General features: G+C 39.5%; 1 protein-coding gene across 3 annotated transcripts in view; it reads left to right on the top strand.

Moving 5' to 3' along the window:
* Window positions 1–15,887, top strand: part of dclre1b (DNA cross-link repair 1B) — a 37,824-nt gene extending 21,937 nt beyond the window's left edge. Inside the window, exons 1-5 of one of the 3 annotated variants that reach the window (XM_084070333.1) lie at window positions 6,877–7,000; window positions 7,840–8,054; window positions 10,563–10,728; window positions 11,216–11,398; window positions 11,837–15,887. In XM_084070333.1, the coding sequence (XP_083926459.1) occupies window positions 7,860–8,054; window positions 10,563–10,728; window positions 11,216–11,398; window positions 11,837–12,975 (1,683 nt within the window). In that variant the 5' untranslated portion in view covers window positions 6,877–7,000; window positions 7,840–7,859 and the 3' untranslated portion in view covers window positions 12,976–15,887. Of the gene's footprint in view, window positions 1–6,876; window positions 7,001–7,839; window positions 8,055–10,562; window positions 10,729–11,215; window positions 11,399–11,836 lie in introns of those variants that run through there. The other 2 variants (XM_084070332.1, XM_084070334.1) reach the window with 2 other exon arrangements.
* The last annotated feature ends 201 nt before the right edge of the window (window positions 15,888–16,088 follow it).

Raw genomic sequence — 16,088 nt, forward strand, 5'->3', positions numbered from 1 at the left:
CTGATGATTATGTTTTTTTGGAGGGGGGGGGGGATCACTGAAAATCACGGCACCCCGTCTTTAATATCTGTAGTTTTGTCTCCACCTCAGGACCAATGATACATAATTATGCTCCTCTTGCATAAAACATAAACGCTAACTCATTATCAGGTTAAATGATGAGTGGAAATAAGTCAGTTTTGCTAAATGTATCGCAGTGTTAAATTAATCATTCTATAAAAATAATATAAATAATCATCTATCTATATCTATATCTATATCTATATCTATATCTATATCTATGCACGCGCACACACACACACACACACACACACACACACACACACACACACACACACACACACACACACACACACACACACACACACACACACACACACACAGGGGATCAGGAAGACATGTATACAAGATGAGTGATGAGTGAGAATCGATGGAACCCTGTTGGAAATGGGAGATGAAAAAAACCCTATAAACAGAGCTAACCAACCATGTGCAGCATGTCTACCAACTGAACTGTGTTATATATAAATGCAATAACCACATGATCAGATTTTGCCTCACTCATGTGGAAAAGGCATTTCACTCCACACTCCATCACAAGTGTCACACTATGGGAGTGTGAAAATCTACTGTACGGGTAATTTTGTTACACTCTCAACGTAAATTAACACTCAGGATTTGTCAGTGCATATGAAGATTCATTTTCTTGTTGGTGTAGACAGCAGAGCTGTTTGTAGCTGTCAGGCTTGTCACGTGTCTTTGAAAGGAATCGCATATTTCTCTGTAAATGTAACAGAGACATCATATGCCTGAATGTTTCAGCATGACTGGAATGAATTGTAGGAACTGATTTTCTTTTTCTTTGTCCTAATTTGTTCTAACTTCACAGTGCTTAAGCACTTTCACAAAGCTTAGGGCAAAAATCAGTCAAAGAATCAGTTGTGACTTTGCCAGGAAGGAACAGACATTACACACAACATTAGACAAATTCCGTACAGCGATGCCATGCTAATATTTGCAGAGCTAGTGAAGTAAACATTGCCTGAGTCCCCTTGGTACACCAGCCTTCCAACCCACCAGTACTATAGCATCGTTCCTATTCAGGGGCGATTTGAAAAAATAAATAGACGATCTACATTAGACCATTGAATGTAAGGTCCATGCCACCTCAATTAAAATAAATTCACATTAATTCTAGCATGTAAATGCTTTAGGAGATAAAGTGATAAATCACACATCCTCTACTACTGTAGTATTTCTGATGCAGTGTCGAATTAACAATAAGGCTGTTATATACAGTACAAATTTTATAATTATTAATGCAGTATAATCAATTAGCATAAACCACTGGGAATTTCAATATACTCTTCTGTATTCTAAACAGGTGCCGACTATCAGGTCTGTAGGACAGCAGGGCCTACATAATCTATACTCAGAGTCAGAGCTTGTAAATCAGGTTTATGGATGATAAATGGACCAAGGTCTGCCATTGCTATAGAAGATAATTAATGACTGTCTCCAGCCCAGTTCAACTCATAAAGCTTATTAGCAGCCTTCTGTCCACAAGAGAAGTCTTGTCAGCTCAAGTATGATTGCTCCATGCCTGGGACCTACCAAGAGTCATTCCGAGTATCCCAGAGCCCTGCAGGAGGACAATTACAGTTATCCCTCTGTCAGTATGCAGCACCACTGCTATGATGACAGCCAGCTATGAACATGATGCTAAGCATTATGCAGCTCCCTAAATCTATATCCTCCACTGGCCTGTGGGGGATCTTCAGCAGACCAGCTGTGTGGCACGCCACTCAGCACACTTCTCAAACTGTCTAATGAACTGAGCTAATCACATCAGTTGACTGGAGGGAATCAAATGAAAGTAGTGAGCCGTACTGTGCCACACAGCACGGTTACAGAGTGAAGCCAAAGGATGGTGCACACGTTGCACTTGGATGACTCCACCGATCAGGGCAGCAACCCTGATCCTGTGTGTGTGTGTGTGTGTGTGTGTGTGTGTGTGTGTGTGTGTGTGTGTGTGTGTGTGTGTGTGTGTGTGTGTGTGTGTGTGTGTGTGTGTGTGTGTGTGTGTGTGTGTGTGTGTGTGTGTGCGTGTGTGTGTGCGCACGTGCGTGCGTGCGTCAAAGAACATGAGAGACAAGTGCTGTAGAGCAATACTGGTGGCGAACAGATATGGAGAAAGACATGCAGCAAATGCAAATATAGTATGCCTGTCTTATTTCGGGCGCATGACTGCTTTGCCAGTTGTTCTCTGGTGACGTGACATCCTGCACTCTGTACCCAGGGGACATCTTTGTCTTCTTGCACACCTCCATAAATATCTCTGCAAGATAAAGAGAGCGTGAGCAGTGGCACAGCATTGTCCCTGGGGGGATATAAGTGATAGAGCACCTCGTCGCTTCTTGACTGCACAATTCTGTTGACTCAGATGAATGGTTGCTACAGAGATATCTCACGTTTCTCATTATTCAGCGACAATCAATAAACGGCAATGCTGGTGGTAAGAGGCCAGAAGAAGCACGAAATGGAACAGTTCCTGGAATAAGGAATAACATTCTAGAGGTCTCCTTTCATACCCTGTGTTCCTCTCTTTATCCTAGACCTAGACAGTTCATTCTTTATACACTACTGAAAAGAGCATAACCCTTGATTCTTCCTACTGTTTTATTTTGAGCTGGAGTCGAAGAGATTTAGAAAGAAGTTTTGACTTCTACAGTACACTGGCTTTTTGACAAAAGACAGTCAGTCGACCTCACTGCCTCACTCAGATACCAAAAAGAAAGAGACACCCTCTGTCGCTTTCATCGCCTCAGAATAAGATTTAAAAGGCACAGGACATTGGTCTTTTTGCTGAAAGAAATACTATGGAAAAGATCACATTAACATCACATACTTTGTCATACTTTGTATGGAGGATGTAAGGCATCTCTTTTATCTGCTGCCCTCACATCACAAACAGTGCAGCCATCTGGCTTGCGCACTATCACTGCCGTCATCCTCATTTGGTTTTATCGGCGAGGCAACATGAAGGGGCAGACAGCTCATGATCTTGACCTCAGTCAGCAACCTTTGGTTTTATAGTAAACAGTGGCACTGCTGATGTTACTAATAGACCCACCCACTTTGTAAGCAGCTCTGGTATTGTCTATATATTTTTTTTCATTTGTTAACTTGCGGTGGCTAATCCCTGTTGGGATGAATTAAGCTATCAATCAACCAATCAATCAATCCATTTTTTTCAGTGATGACCAAACCCTCACACCTCTGTTCACGTTAGGGGCATATATCGACCAATCATAACAGGGGCAGAGCAAAGTAATTCTAACTCTCTCACTCTGTACGACAAACTGTTCAAAATGTATGGCAAAAGATAGAAACTATATGAAATAACGACCAATCAGAATAGGGGGCTGGGCTAAGTAACTCCAATGAAGGATAAGCTCACAAAAAATACTGAAGCTAAAAAAAGAATTCATATGCTCCAACTGTAGGAAAGCTTAAGAGATTTCATGAATATTGCATTAAGTTTTCAAATGTGCACTGTAGAAAGCGGTGTTTGTGTGGGCGGAACAGAGTGTATAGAGTGAGGGTGCTTGGAGATGCTCTGTGTGGTGTGCGTGTGCTGCATTAAGTTATGCGCGCATACAGCGCATGTGCATGTGTGAGTTTATGTGTGTGAGGGTTAGGATGATGGAAGGGGGTACTGTATATTGTGTACTGTGTGCATATATATATACACACACACACACACACACACACACACACACACACACACACACACACACACACACACACACACACACACACACACACACACACACACACACACACACGTTTCATTACGTACCTTACGTATTTGGCCTGTGTAATCACAGACTGCAAATTATGCATTGAAATGCCTACAGATCACGATCTAGATCACTTGATGGGTTATTATTATGAGCTCATGCTTTACTGATCTTACAGTATTCAGGCATATACATTAAATATCAGATTCTCATTCTTTGCATCTCATGCCCCAAAATAAAGTTGACTTAAAAGTCAGAGTAAATTAAGAAGAAATAAAACGTTAATAAAAAGCAATATTAATAAAGCAACATTTATAAAGAGCAAATATATTATAATAACGTCCAACCTTTTCATTATAAACTAACTAATTACAAAAAACTAAAAATATTCGTCTTCTGTTCTTTCTTCTTGCTCCCCGTCCCCCCTCTGCTTTTTTCTTTTTTCTTTTCATGAAATAACAAAAATGCACACAAAAACAAAACAAAAATTCCCCACTCTGTTTTTACAGCTGTAAACCTGTGTGTGACCTCTGATTATGATTATGATAAGCTTAGTCGCAAATTAGTTTCAGTGTGCGTTTTTCAGTTAATCAACAGTATAGGCCTATATAGTCTAATATCACCCTTAGAGCGGTTTCTCCAGGCTAGAGCAGAAAGCCACTGGGATAAGAGAAGGTGGATAATTAACTATATGAGAGTAAGATTAATGAACACCACACCACAGTACCAGTGGAGAGTGCGTGCTGCTGTATGTTATTGCTGGGACTGCTATGGTTTAAGACTGTAATAGTGGGTGGTGTGCAAACGTGGGGGGTGGGGGCTATTGTAGTACACTGTTGCCAGGGAACAACTGTGTCCCATTTAGTGCACCTCTATGCTGCCATCACACAGCAGTTTCCTTGCTCATGGCGCCATCTTGTGCATGACCGAGCATAATTCTGTTTCCTTTGAGGCCATACTGTATTTGTCATTTGAAAGTGTTTTCTTAATTATTTCATGGTCATAATTTGTGTCATGTATTTATTTTCTGGTCCCTAATATCTATTTATTGTAGAGGACTGTTAATGTTCAAACAAAGTGTGTATAACTTTATAACTAATTACAAAATAACGGGAATAGTTTTTTTTTGTAAGCAACATTATGTAAATCCTTTGAAAAGTGACAGCAATATGATATGTCCTATCTCTAAAGAAACTGTAGTTTCTTATTATTACCTCAGTTATTACCTAATGTCACAGACTAGTATAGTTTGGATCAATACATAGAGATTAATATAAATCCTCTAAAAATAATGGTTTGCCTTGGTGGTTAAATTATGAGGGCACCATCTAAAGATTATCCACAACAAGGATTAGTAAATGGAACACTAAAGGGTTTTTATTGGCATGGTAGGAGAATATTGATCAGCTACTGAAGACTGCCAAAACTCCTCACCCAGTTTTGTGTTTATTTGTTTCTGTGTAGCTTCAGAATGCCTCGAGTGAATAACTAATAACATTCACGCTTAAAGCCTTTACGAGCCTTGTGTATAAGAGCATTACTCTTTTTCAACAGTGCCCTGCTTCAAGTGGGACTTAAGTTTCTTGGCTATTAATAAGCATTCATTTGCTCCCTCTAAATGTCACCATTCCTGACATTAAATTAATCTTAATTTAAAACGACCTAATCAAGTTCTCTAACCAATTAGTCATTAGAGCATGCAGTATACTGTGGTTTGAAATGTGTGGGCATTTACAGCCGATTTGTTTGAAGAAATATTTCATCATTAATTAAAGCTACTGTACAGTAATAGACTTAGTTGACCGAGTCCCCCAGGGTTCTACTCTATACAGGGCCGATAGCATTTCCCTCTACGCCAAATCTCTTTCCAGAAATGAGCCAATCTACAAGCTCTCAATGTGTCGTGTTGCAACGTGTTTTAAGCTTGTAGATCTGCTGTTTTTGCTGAATGTTCGCGCCAGAATAGAGTGCATGTGAATATTGCATACAATTGAGTTATTAGAGGCCATGTTTCCAAATGTCAGGAAATTCAGTGGGTGGAGAACTACAAATGCTTGAATGTGAGGGGTCACCAATGTTATCCAGAAAAAAACTCTAACTACTAAACTATTCTTTTTAAGACAACAGACAGTACAATTATATTAAAACATCCTACCTTCACAATAACTGTGTTATATAAGTAGAACATCCATGTTCTGTAACAGTTCTGTACATATCCAGAGGTCAGAGGATGATTCTAAGCAGAAGCTCTCAATAACTGTCTGGAATTTTAAATCTAACCACCCCTCCCCTCTCTCTTCTTATTTACTGGCTGACTAATATCTTCGACCCCACCCTCATCCACATTAACTGATCAACATCCGTACATTTCAGAAGTACAGTTAAATACAAGGTCTGTTAAGACGATTTTAAACCCAAGAAAGCACCATGGCTTGTTTCCATTGGGGTCCTTTGTACTCAATTCATCAAAACATTAAATGACAGACAAATGCACACTACCATGCAAAAACCTCATATTAACAGGTAGAAATCGAAAATAAAATGATGTACAGGAAACAAAACGTCTGCTGCACAACATAAAATCACTGTCATTCCATTCACTGCTTGTTTATAAAAAAATATGATATATATATATATATATATATATATATATATATATATATATATATATATATATATATATATATATATATATATATATATATATATATATATATATATATATATATATGTATCGTTTTCAGTTTCAGTTTATAGACCAATTATTTGTTTACTAACATTGAGCCTGGACGCACAGGTGATATTTTCACGCAATCAATTCCCAACCTGTTTCGGGGTGCACTGGTTTCAGCACACCCCAACCCCCTCTTGTGTGTGTTGGCTTGTGAGACGCGTCCTAACGAGACCTGATATAATGGGTTTCGTTGCGCGCATACTGGCTGCACGCAGCCAGTATGACGTCGTCTGTTAAGGGGTCTATTTGTAATGGCCGCACACAACCAACAGGGGCACTGCTTTTAATTTGAGTCGTTTTATTCTCAGTCAGTACCATTCAGTTCCTCATACAAAACAAGGAAGACAAAACATTACAAAAAGGGGGGTGTGTGTGACTCTACATCTTAGTGTAGAGTTATAATATATCGCATTACACTCATTCAAGCAGTACTGTGCAACCTTCACGTACGGGATACAAAATGGCAAGTAATACATTTTAAAGCGGGTGAAAATAATGAATATTAGGTTCCTGTCCTGAAAATAACGATACACGATACATGTGTCAGAGTGTCGCAGCAGCAGCGATGTTAACGTTAACATACAGGAACAGGTGACAACCAACTTAGCCCGATGTCGCTAACTTACGCATACGGCATTTCTATGGCTTTGTCTCTGTTTGTTAGACTTCACTGTAATGATATAGCTGGAGAAAATATAATTTTGCCTGCATGACATTCGTGTTCAACTGCACCTCGTTTATAGAAACTGAACTGGTTCTACAGCTGACATATGGTGGTGTGTGTTGATTGATGTAAAACAGAGGTGTAAAGAAACGAAATACATTTACTGTACTTTACAGGAGTATTTGCATTTCTCAGTACTTTTATTTCTACTCCACTACATCATCTCAGAGGCAAATATTATACCTTTACTCCACTACAATTATTTGAAAACTTTAGTTACTAGTTATTTAGCAGATTTTGATTATTATTACAAAACATACAAAACAAAACATACAATATACATTAGCCACAGCTCTAAATAATGCGTGGTGATGCTATGCATTGTGAGCTTATATATCTGCTATTTTCAAAAGAAGATGTGTTGTGTATACATTTGAAAACTTGTGAAATGGGACACTCTGCATAATGAGTACTTTCTACTTTTGGTAGTTTAAGTACATTTTGATACCAGTACTTTTTTGTACTTTTAATCAAGTAAATGTTGAATTCCGGACTTGTACTTGTTACATTGCTGTATTGATACTGTGAAATGTGAGTACTTTTCCCACCACTGATATATTACAACTCTATGGTTGTAGGGCCCAGCAAAGCTGTGAACATGGCAAATGGCAAAACCATCCCTGATACTCCACTGGCAGTGGACTTTTGGCAGTTGCGCAGATGCCCCCTGGCTCGCCTCTTCTTCCTGTCTCACATGCACAGCGACCACACAGTGGGCCTGACTTCCACATGGTGCAACTGGCCCATTTACTGCTCCCCAGTCTCTGCCAGGCTGCTCAAACTCAGACTTCAGGTAATGAATCTAAGTATGAAATCTATGCTTCTGTTTGGTAACTGGAACAGTGGGCACCAGGTATTTCTGGGCACCATTTTTTTTAGAAAACATTTATTTAGTATTTGACATGTTATACTTGATTTTAGATTTACATTTATTTCATAAATGAGGGGCCAAATACATATATTTTTAAATTACATTTAAGCCCTCATACAATTGCTACAAATTGCTGAAAAACATGTGATATCCAGTCATTTCGGGGATAAACAAGAAACTGATGGGTAAATTTAGGTCTCATAATGATGTACCGTGCATGTTCAACTCATAAAAGCTTTACATTACACCCTTTTCCAAAGCATTCTTTTTTTTGTTTACATTTCGGGAAAAAACAGTGGTGATGCTGGACCTGTATCCTTTTTGGTTTTACATGTGAATGAAGTTACGCAACACAAGGGAGAAGTTTGCCGTCAACGCTTTCTGCAAGTTCTTCCTTGTTCTTCAAAAAAAAAAAAAAAGAAGAAGGAAGCAAGCACTCATGAGACGAGTTTTCGACGTTTCAAAGTACAGGGTGCACGGTTCGAGTAGACAATGTTCATAGAAAGGAATACCAGCACTCACTTAAGTCCTTTTAGGCTCTTATTTATTTAGGTCATAGCTCCCCAGCAAGCAGCGTCAAACCGGACGTTTCGGCCCAGAGGCCTTCCTCAGCGTATAGTTTGGTTATACGCTGAGGAAGGCCTCTGGGCCGAAACGTCCGGTTGGTATTCTGGTATTCCTTTTTATGAACACTTCCTTGTTCTTCCCCATAGACATACAGTAATGTGTAGACGCCTCATTGGCCACTGGGCCGCCCGTCAACACCGCCCCCATATTATGTAGGGAAGCCTGAGACTAAAACTTTACTGTTGCATAAGATAAGGTGTTTTGGTAGTATGAAAACCACATCAAAAATAAAATAAACCAAGTAGTATCCTACATATCATAACATACAGTAACCACGTGTCTGACATTTGTAACAAACAAAACCACGTCAAAATTGGTTGAGAATTCAGTGAGATATGATAACTTTCATGTGGAGAGACCTCCTGTTTCAATAGACATACATGGAGTATAAATGCACTTGGTGTAAATAAATAAACGTCCTTGCGCACCATCTGTTTAGAAATTGCACGAATGCTGTAGGCAGCAGGACGTTCAGTAATTGAAAACGAGCGCTTCCTAACTCGAACACATAAAAAAATAATTGCTGCACAGAGTTTATTGATAGGAAGTTGCTCATAACATGACAACAGTGGATTTTTATGAAACAAAGACTTGACAGAGACAAAGAGGATAACCCAAGATGTCCGTACAGGTTCAATATTGGGGAGTTTATTGTCATTTAATACAATCGGATAGGACTTTTCTGTTTCATGAATGGGCTGTCAATGGAGGGTATTGTGGCTAGTTCTTCCCAAGGAACTTAATATTAAAGAATGGAATCGTTCGAGGCCAGGCATGCAGCATTGACACACAATGCTGGTGAACGATAATAAAGTAAATGGCCAACTCTCACGTGTTATAAGCATAAGAAGTTAATTTACAAAGTTTAACTTCACGACAAAAGGCTTATAAAACTTGGAATGGATATTATATACTATGCCCTTTCTACTGAACAATCGCTCACCCACCTTTGCCGAGGTAAAAAGATGATGCTGGAATCCGCCAATATCCGATATTTTTTCAGCAGAGCTTTATTGATTACTGAGGGGAAGCTGTCCTTTGGACGAACATATCCCCACTGTCCTACCTCAGAAATGGAGTAATGGACACAGCTAGATTTCATCCATACTATCCTCATCAGATGGTAAGACTGCATTCATGTGGTGGTCAATATTCTAAATTAATAGCGCGACATTGGAGTTGGCATGAAAGGCCAACTGCAAAACTCTGGCCACACTTGCAGAAACGGCAAACACGCCGGGGTAACTAATAATTCAGCCCTAAATGCGTCAACTGAAAAGAAAAAAACTGAAATAAAGATTGATTGAATTTGCATCATGTCTATAATATGCATACAAGCAATATATCGTTTTGATTTTTTTTTATATGTTGACAAATGTTGGGCACATTATCATACATATTTTATTTGAGGTTTGGCACTATCGTAATTGATCATTCTGCCTCCGAGTGGACGTGAGAAAGAGCAGACCTGTGCCCTAATTCTCACGGACAAAAAAAGATTATTGAATCAGACTGGTAATGTGTGACGTTGCATAAATTCCTTTACGTTCAAAATATGGGTGTTAACAGCTTAGTGAATCTGGCCCATTGACTTAATTGACTTGCATTCCATCAAACTTCGGCAGTTTGCCTCCCAGACCCAGCGTCACAAATCTGCCAGCCGAAATTGCTGGACAGAGTGAACCAGTTAAAGTGGCCACTGAGTGTATATCTACTTCATACAGACAGTTAATGTACAGGTACATACCATCATTTGCTTGTTTATTACGTTATAGCCTACTTTATTTTTATTATTATTTTCAGGTCAAAGAGCAGTGGATCCATCCACTGGAGCTGGGTGAAACACACATGCTTCCACTAGATGATATTGGCAAGGAGAGGCTGACAGTCACACTAATTGATGCCAACCACTGTCCAGGAGCTGTTATGTTTCTCTTCGAAGCCTACTTTGGTTCTATATTATACACTGGTCAGTGTCCATACTAAATAATACGTAATACGTTCTGATTATTACTTAGATTAGCGATTACCTTGGCCATATGGGTTGTTTTGAAAGTAACTTTTCTGTATTGAGATCGGTGTTATCATATAGTTCCCATTTTGATGTGCAGTAAGTATCTGGGCCATGAAATGATGCACTTGAAATTCTTTATTTTACAACACACAAAATGTGATTCATTATTAGATTATAGTATGTTCCTGTTTTTTATTTTCTGTTGAGTATGTTGAATAATAGCAATAAAGTCAATTTAAAATGTGTTGCTTTGCATAATCTAAATGGATAAATTGTCAACATACTGACTGTATTGTAAATCAGAAATGTAATTGTAAATGCTTGTACTTTTAATCATATACTTTTTATTTTTTAATAAAACAAAATATCAAGATCTATTGGTATTCTATCTATTGATTGAATACCACATCAAGTAGCCAATATTGACACCGATTATTTTTAGGTGACTTCAGATACACTGCTACCATGCTTCGTGAGCCATGCCTGAGAACCAACATCATCATAGATGTCCTGTACCTGGACAACACCAACTGTGATCCCAGCCGCACCCTGCCCACAAGACAGCGAGCCACTCAGCAAATCAAAGAGATCATCCGCTGTCACCCCAACTACAATGTTGTTATAGGTATGTTTAGCTGCATACACTATAGCAGTGGCTCTCAACTCCATGTTGCGGGGACCAGACTACTATACAGTACATTCCAGCTACCTAATCATATGACTTAGACCTGCGACAAATTGCAACTACATTACCTAATATGAAAATATTAGCGCTACACGGTTAAAATGGCAATCCAGATTTTACTTGATATTCATTTCACAATTCATTTTCACATGATTACTAGTCTTGCTGTTCTGGGGCACAACATTACTTTGTTGCCTTTTTTGCAACAACGTTTATGCTATTTTCTGCTAGATTGTGCTGTAAATGTTCAAAGATTTCTGATATTGTAATAATAATTTATAAATATAAAACTAATACAATAAGTAACTAATAAACTACAACCATGCTGTACAATAATCAGTCGGTGCATACTGTACCTAATTATTTGGTGCTCCACAGGTCTGTATACACTTGGGAAGGAATCATTGCTGGTGGAACTGGCCATGGAGTTTAAATCATGGGTCGAAGTAAGCTGTGAAAGGATGGAGACACTCCGAGCTCTAGAGCTTCCTGATGTCTTCACCACTGAGCCAGGAGCTGGCCGTATTCGAGTTGTGGAGCAGTCTGAGATCCGTTCTGCCTCCATGCAGCAGTGGAACAGTGAATACCCCACTCTGGCCATCCTACCTACCAGCAGGCCTCTGGTGTCCTTCCACCCCAACATCCACGTGGTGCCGTACTCAGACCACTCCTCCTACCAAGAGTTAGAGGAATTTGTCTCGGCTCTCAAACCTACGCGCCTGGTTCCCATTGTGGGAAAGTGCATACCCGGAAGCTTCTCTGCCTTGCTGCCTCACAAAAGGCGACAGGAAATCCTAGTGCCAGAGTCGGTCCGAAACTATATGCTGATGCAGCCTGAGACACAGTCTACCTACCCAGGGCATAGCAGTGTCCTCCGCAGGCCCAATAGACCTATTCCCATGGGAGTGATATTTGAGTCCCCTGGACAAGCCTCCTGGCCTTCCTCAGTCGGTTCCCCTGTGGAGGAAATGGACGCTGAGCTGGATGCTGAGGACCCTGACTGTGTGCTTTTGGACCTGGGGAAGAAACCCAGCCCTCCTAAAGCCAGAAGGCGGATTAGTGATTTGTGGAGTCCGAACATCGTTCAGACGATCTCCGATGATCTAGCAATGGAAGAGTCTCTAACTTTAAGTCAGTTCACACAAAGCAACTTTGCACCAGTCAAAGTACTGACAAACACTGTTGCCTCCTTGAAGCCCACTGTAAAGAAACGTGAAATGCATGCAGATTTGAACAGTGGCACGGTGACAGATGATGTGATGCTGGTGTGTAACAGCAATATGTATCACCAAAACGGCCATGATGCTGAACAGGAGAACAGTGTGTCATTGCAAATCAGCTCAGATAATGATGACTCCACTTTCTGTTTCACTGCGCTAAGTCTTGAGGAGAGTGAAAGCTATCTCCTACTGGATCTTCCATTCACAGAGGAGGACATGAGGAGTTGTGGCCTTCTGAGCCAAAGTCTTGTGAGACAGTTCCCTCTTACACCATTAAGAGTTACTGAGAGGATCTGAAGATTCTGAACCATACCCTTTCATTTGAAATGCTTCTGAAGATTGATTTTCAGACATCTTTGTTTTTCATCAGCACTTTAAATGCAAAACTATACTGGTAGCAGTATTTCCCTGCTGTATCTCTTCTTTGTTTATTTATATTGCCTCATCTGCCTGTGTTTTACAGTGCGGCTTCTATAGGATGCAGAGACATCTAGAATAGGGTGTTTCTTTGTTTGTCTGGGGCTAATCTTGTAAACAGCACAAATGTTACACATTTTTTTATGGGTGTGTTAGATTTAGTTGTGTCCAGAGCCAATGTGAAAGCATACAGACAGTATTGACACACCTAAATCTAACTTTGATTTAATGCAGCTGCATTGCTTAAGCCCCCAACACATCAACTCGACGGCAGCGGCGATAGGTGGTGGAAAGCGAATGTGACCAAAAATCTGTTGTTGAATTGGCGGTGTGTACACCGTTGTGTCGGGTCGAACCTTGAAGTTTAAAGCCGGCCCAGCAAGCTCGATCGGTTTCGACAGTCGGATGGCAACGGAGAGAGGACAGAGAGGGGGGGTTAGAGCTCTCTGGTTGGCTGCTTAGCCTTGCTAGGAGGGATAGCGGGGACCCTTTCTCAAATGCAATACAGAGATGAATGTATTTTGTCTGAATACAGCGCATACATGGTGCATCGCTACAGCTGCATGTGTGCTCAAAATGCAGACACAAAGCGTGGGACTTATATGCCGTATCTTAACTTACCAATATCATAATCGTGGATTTACAGAACATTTTTGCTGAAATGACAGGCTGTTGTGCCATTTCTAATCATTCTAGCTATTTATTATAATATATTGATGATAACTTGGTAAAATTATATGGACGTGTGAGCATTGTGCTGCTGCTTGCTGCAGGCACGCAGTCTTTATTGTTTTAATTAACATTAAATAATAAAGATATGATACACCAAAATAGTCTAAACACAGATAACCTTGTGCCCATGTCCAAGGCATCCTGTAGTGCCTTTATAATTTCTCAAATGATTTATGCATGCACATGTTCGTGTGTGTTGTTGAAAAGTGACATCAAGCCGTAGGCTATTTTTAGCACCAAAGTAGCAGTCTTTCGATGCGGTGTGGACTGGAGAGAGGTGCATTCAGCAACTGTTTCACACCTTTCAACTGAGTGATCTCCCGACTTCATTCGACTCAGTCTGTAGTAGTATGGACAACAAAGTTTTGTGTGTTGAGAGACCTTACATCACGGTGTACTATAAGGTCAGTCAATTTTGGCTCAAATTGTGACCCCAAGAATCAGAGTTGAATCGAGTAGTGGGATACCAAAAGATTCACACCCCCTAGTACATATGCTTGTTGTCTTAATTGTGCTACTTTGTTGTTGGAATTTGTAGAAATGTGAAAAGTAAGAATGATTGATCAACGTTGATAAGTTACCATTGCTTATTGCGTAGTACTGTATATGGACAAATACTCCATTTGTGTATCATGTTTGAAGTATGTAGTAACTTGTACAGTTGGGTTTATTCAGAGAACCAGTCAAGGTTTTACTGTGTATTTTTCTCATTGACTAACTGTATATTTCACTTCACATGTAAATTCAGAAGTGCAAGTTAAAGGAGACACACCATGAATTTCACTCCCCAGTGTCTCTTGTACCCAATTTTTTTTTTTTAACATTCAGTCATTCATTCTCATTTCAGAGTTTTTCAAAATGGGTGTGTCTAAACGGGTCATCTCAGAATTGCATGTTTGCTTACATCACGAACCATTCTGCCCATGTATTTTGACAGACAGAAATGCTCAGTAGCACCCCTCTGCCCAACAGGACGTTTTGGTATTGCAGCTGAAAGTGCTTTATAAGCCTGAGAGAATTGACTTGGGATGAGTATATCTGAGTGTTGATTTAGGCTCAAACCTTTTGAAAATGGTTTGAGGGACATACACCATATGATTAAATATCAAAAAAAAAAAAAAAAAATCATGGTGTGTCTCCTTTAAAGTATTTTAGGTGTCCATCCTTTGGATGAATATGAATAACCAACCTTTTTCATTGTTTCTTGTGTATTTTAATCTTCTTCATTGGATGTGGTTGGAGGTCATTTTGTTAAAGGATGGACCACTGAATTCATTCCAGTGACTTTCCAAACTTGAAGTGTTATTTGGATAATTATCAGTGAAAAGAAAACATTCTGTACATTAGCCCTGTGTTCATTTTGTGAGAAATATGGGCTGAGGTACAAGTTCCAAGCTTCCCATTGGCTTTAGCTGTGGTAGTTTCTATGCTACTCTCTCCTGTCAGGAACACGGTATACAGAAAAATGATTTCTTTGGTAGTGTCAGGAGGAGTCAAGTAGTTGAAATGTCTGAAGATTTAAACTAGAAAAGCCTTCACAGATATGCTATATCTGCTGCTCCACATGCTCTGTTAAATGGAATCAGATTCCATATTTTAGTGTCATTGTAAATATGACCAATAATGCTATAAGCATAGAGCTAAGCTGTGACCTTGATCTTTGAGTACAGGTCCTGACCCATACTCCCAAGCCATTTTCCAAGTTTGATTCAAATTGCATTAGAACTGTCTGAGTTATCTCTGTGACAGATAAACAAATGGATACACCATGCACTCCATGAGCTTCATCATGCAATTCTAGGGTTTCAAATCTAGAATGGAATGTGTGTTTATCTAAACAGTTAAAACAGTCTTTAAACTGGAACCTGTATCCTTCATTGTTGTTCCCTAGTGTTGATGCATGTATTTAAATTCAGTGATCTGTCCTACATGGATAGAAAAATAGATTGTTTTGTATATTTGTTTGTTTTATACAACATGATATTTAAAATCATTCACTGTTGTTCCATAAAGTTTCTGGGGTCTTTCTGTAGGGTTATTGGACAATAAATAGTAATAAAATTGTGATGTTGTAATTTTGTGTTTTTCCCCACAAGATGGCAGTAGTTTTCTAGCAATATAAGCTGATATTTCCACATTGGATGAGCACTGGGCAGTAATGGCCAAACTTCAAAACAAATTGACAGCAGCCCCCAATAGTTATGCTTGTAACATTTTGGTTGTATTGTGTAACATAATTTATGTAATCTACCTAACATGGG

This window comes from Gymnoscopelus microlampas, assembly GCF_963454915.1.
Source record: "Gymnoscopelus microlampas genome assembly, chromosome: 10".
Classification (NCBI taxonomy): Eukaryota; Metazoa; Chordata; class Actinopteri; order Myctophiformes; family Myctophidae; genus Gymnoscopelus; species Gymnoscopelus microlampas.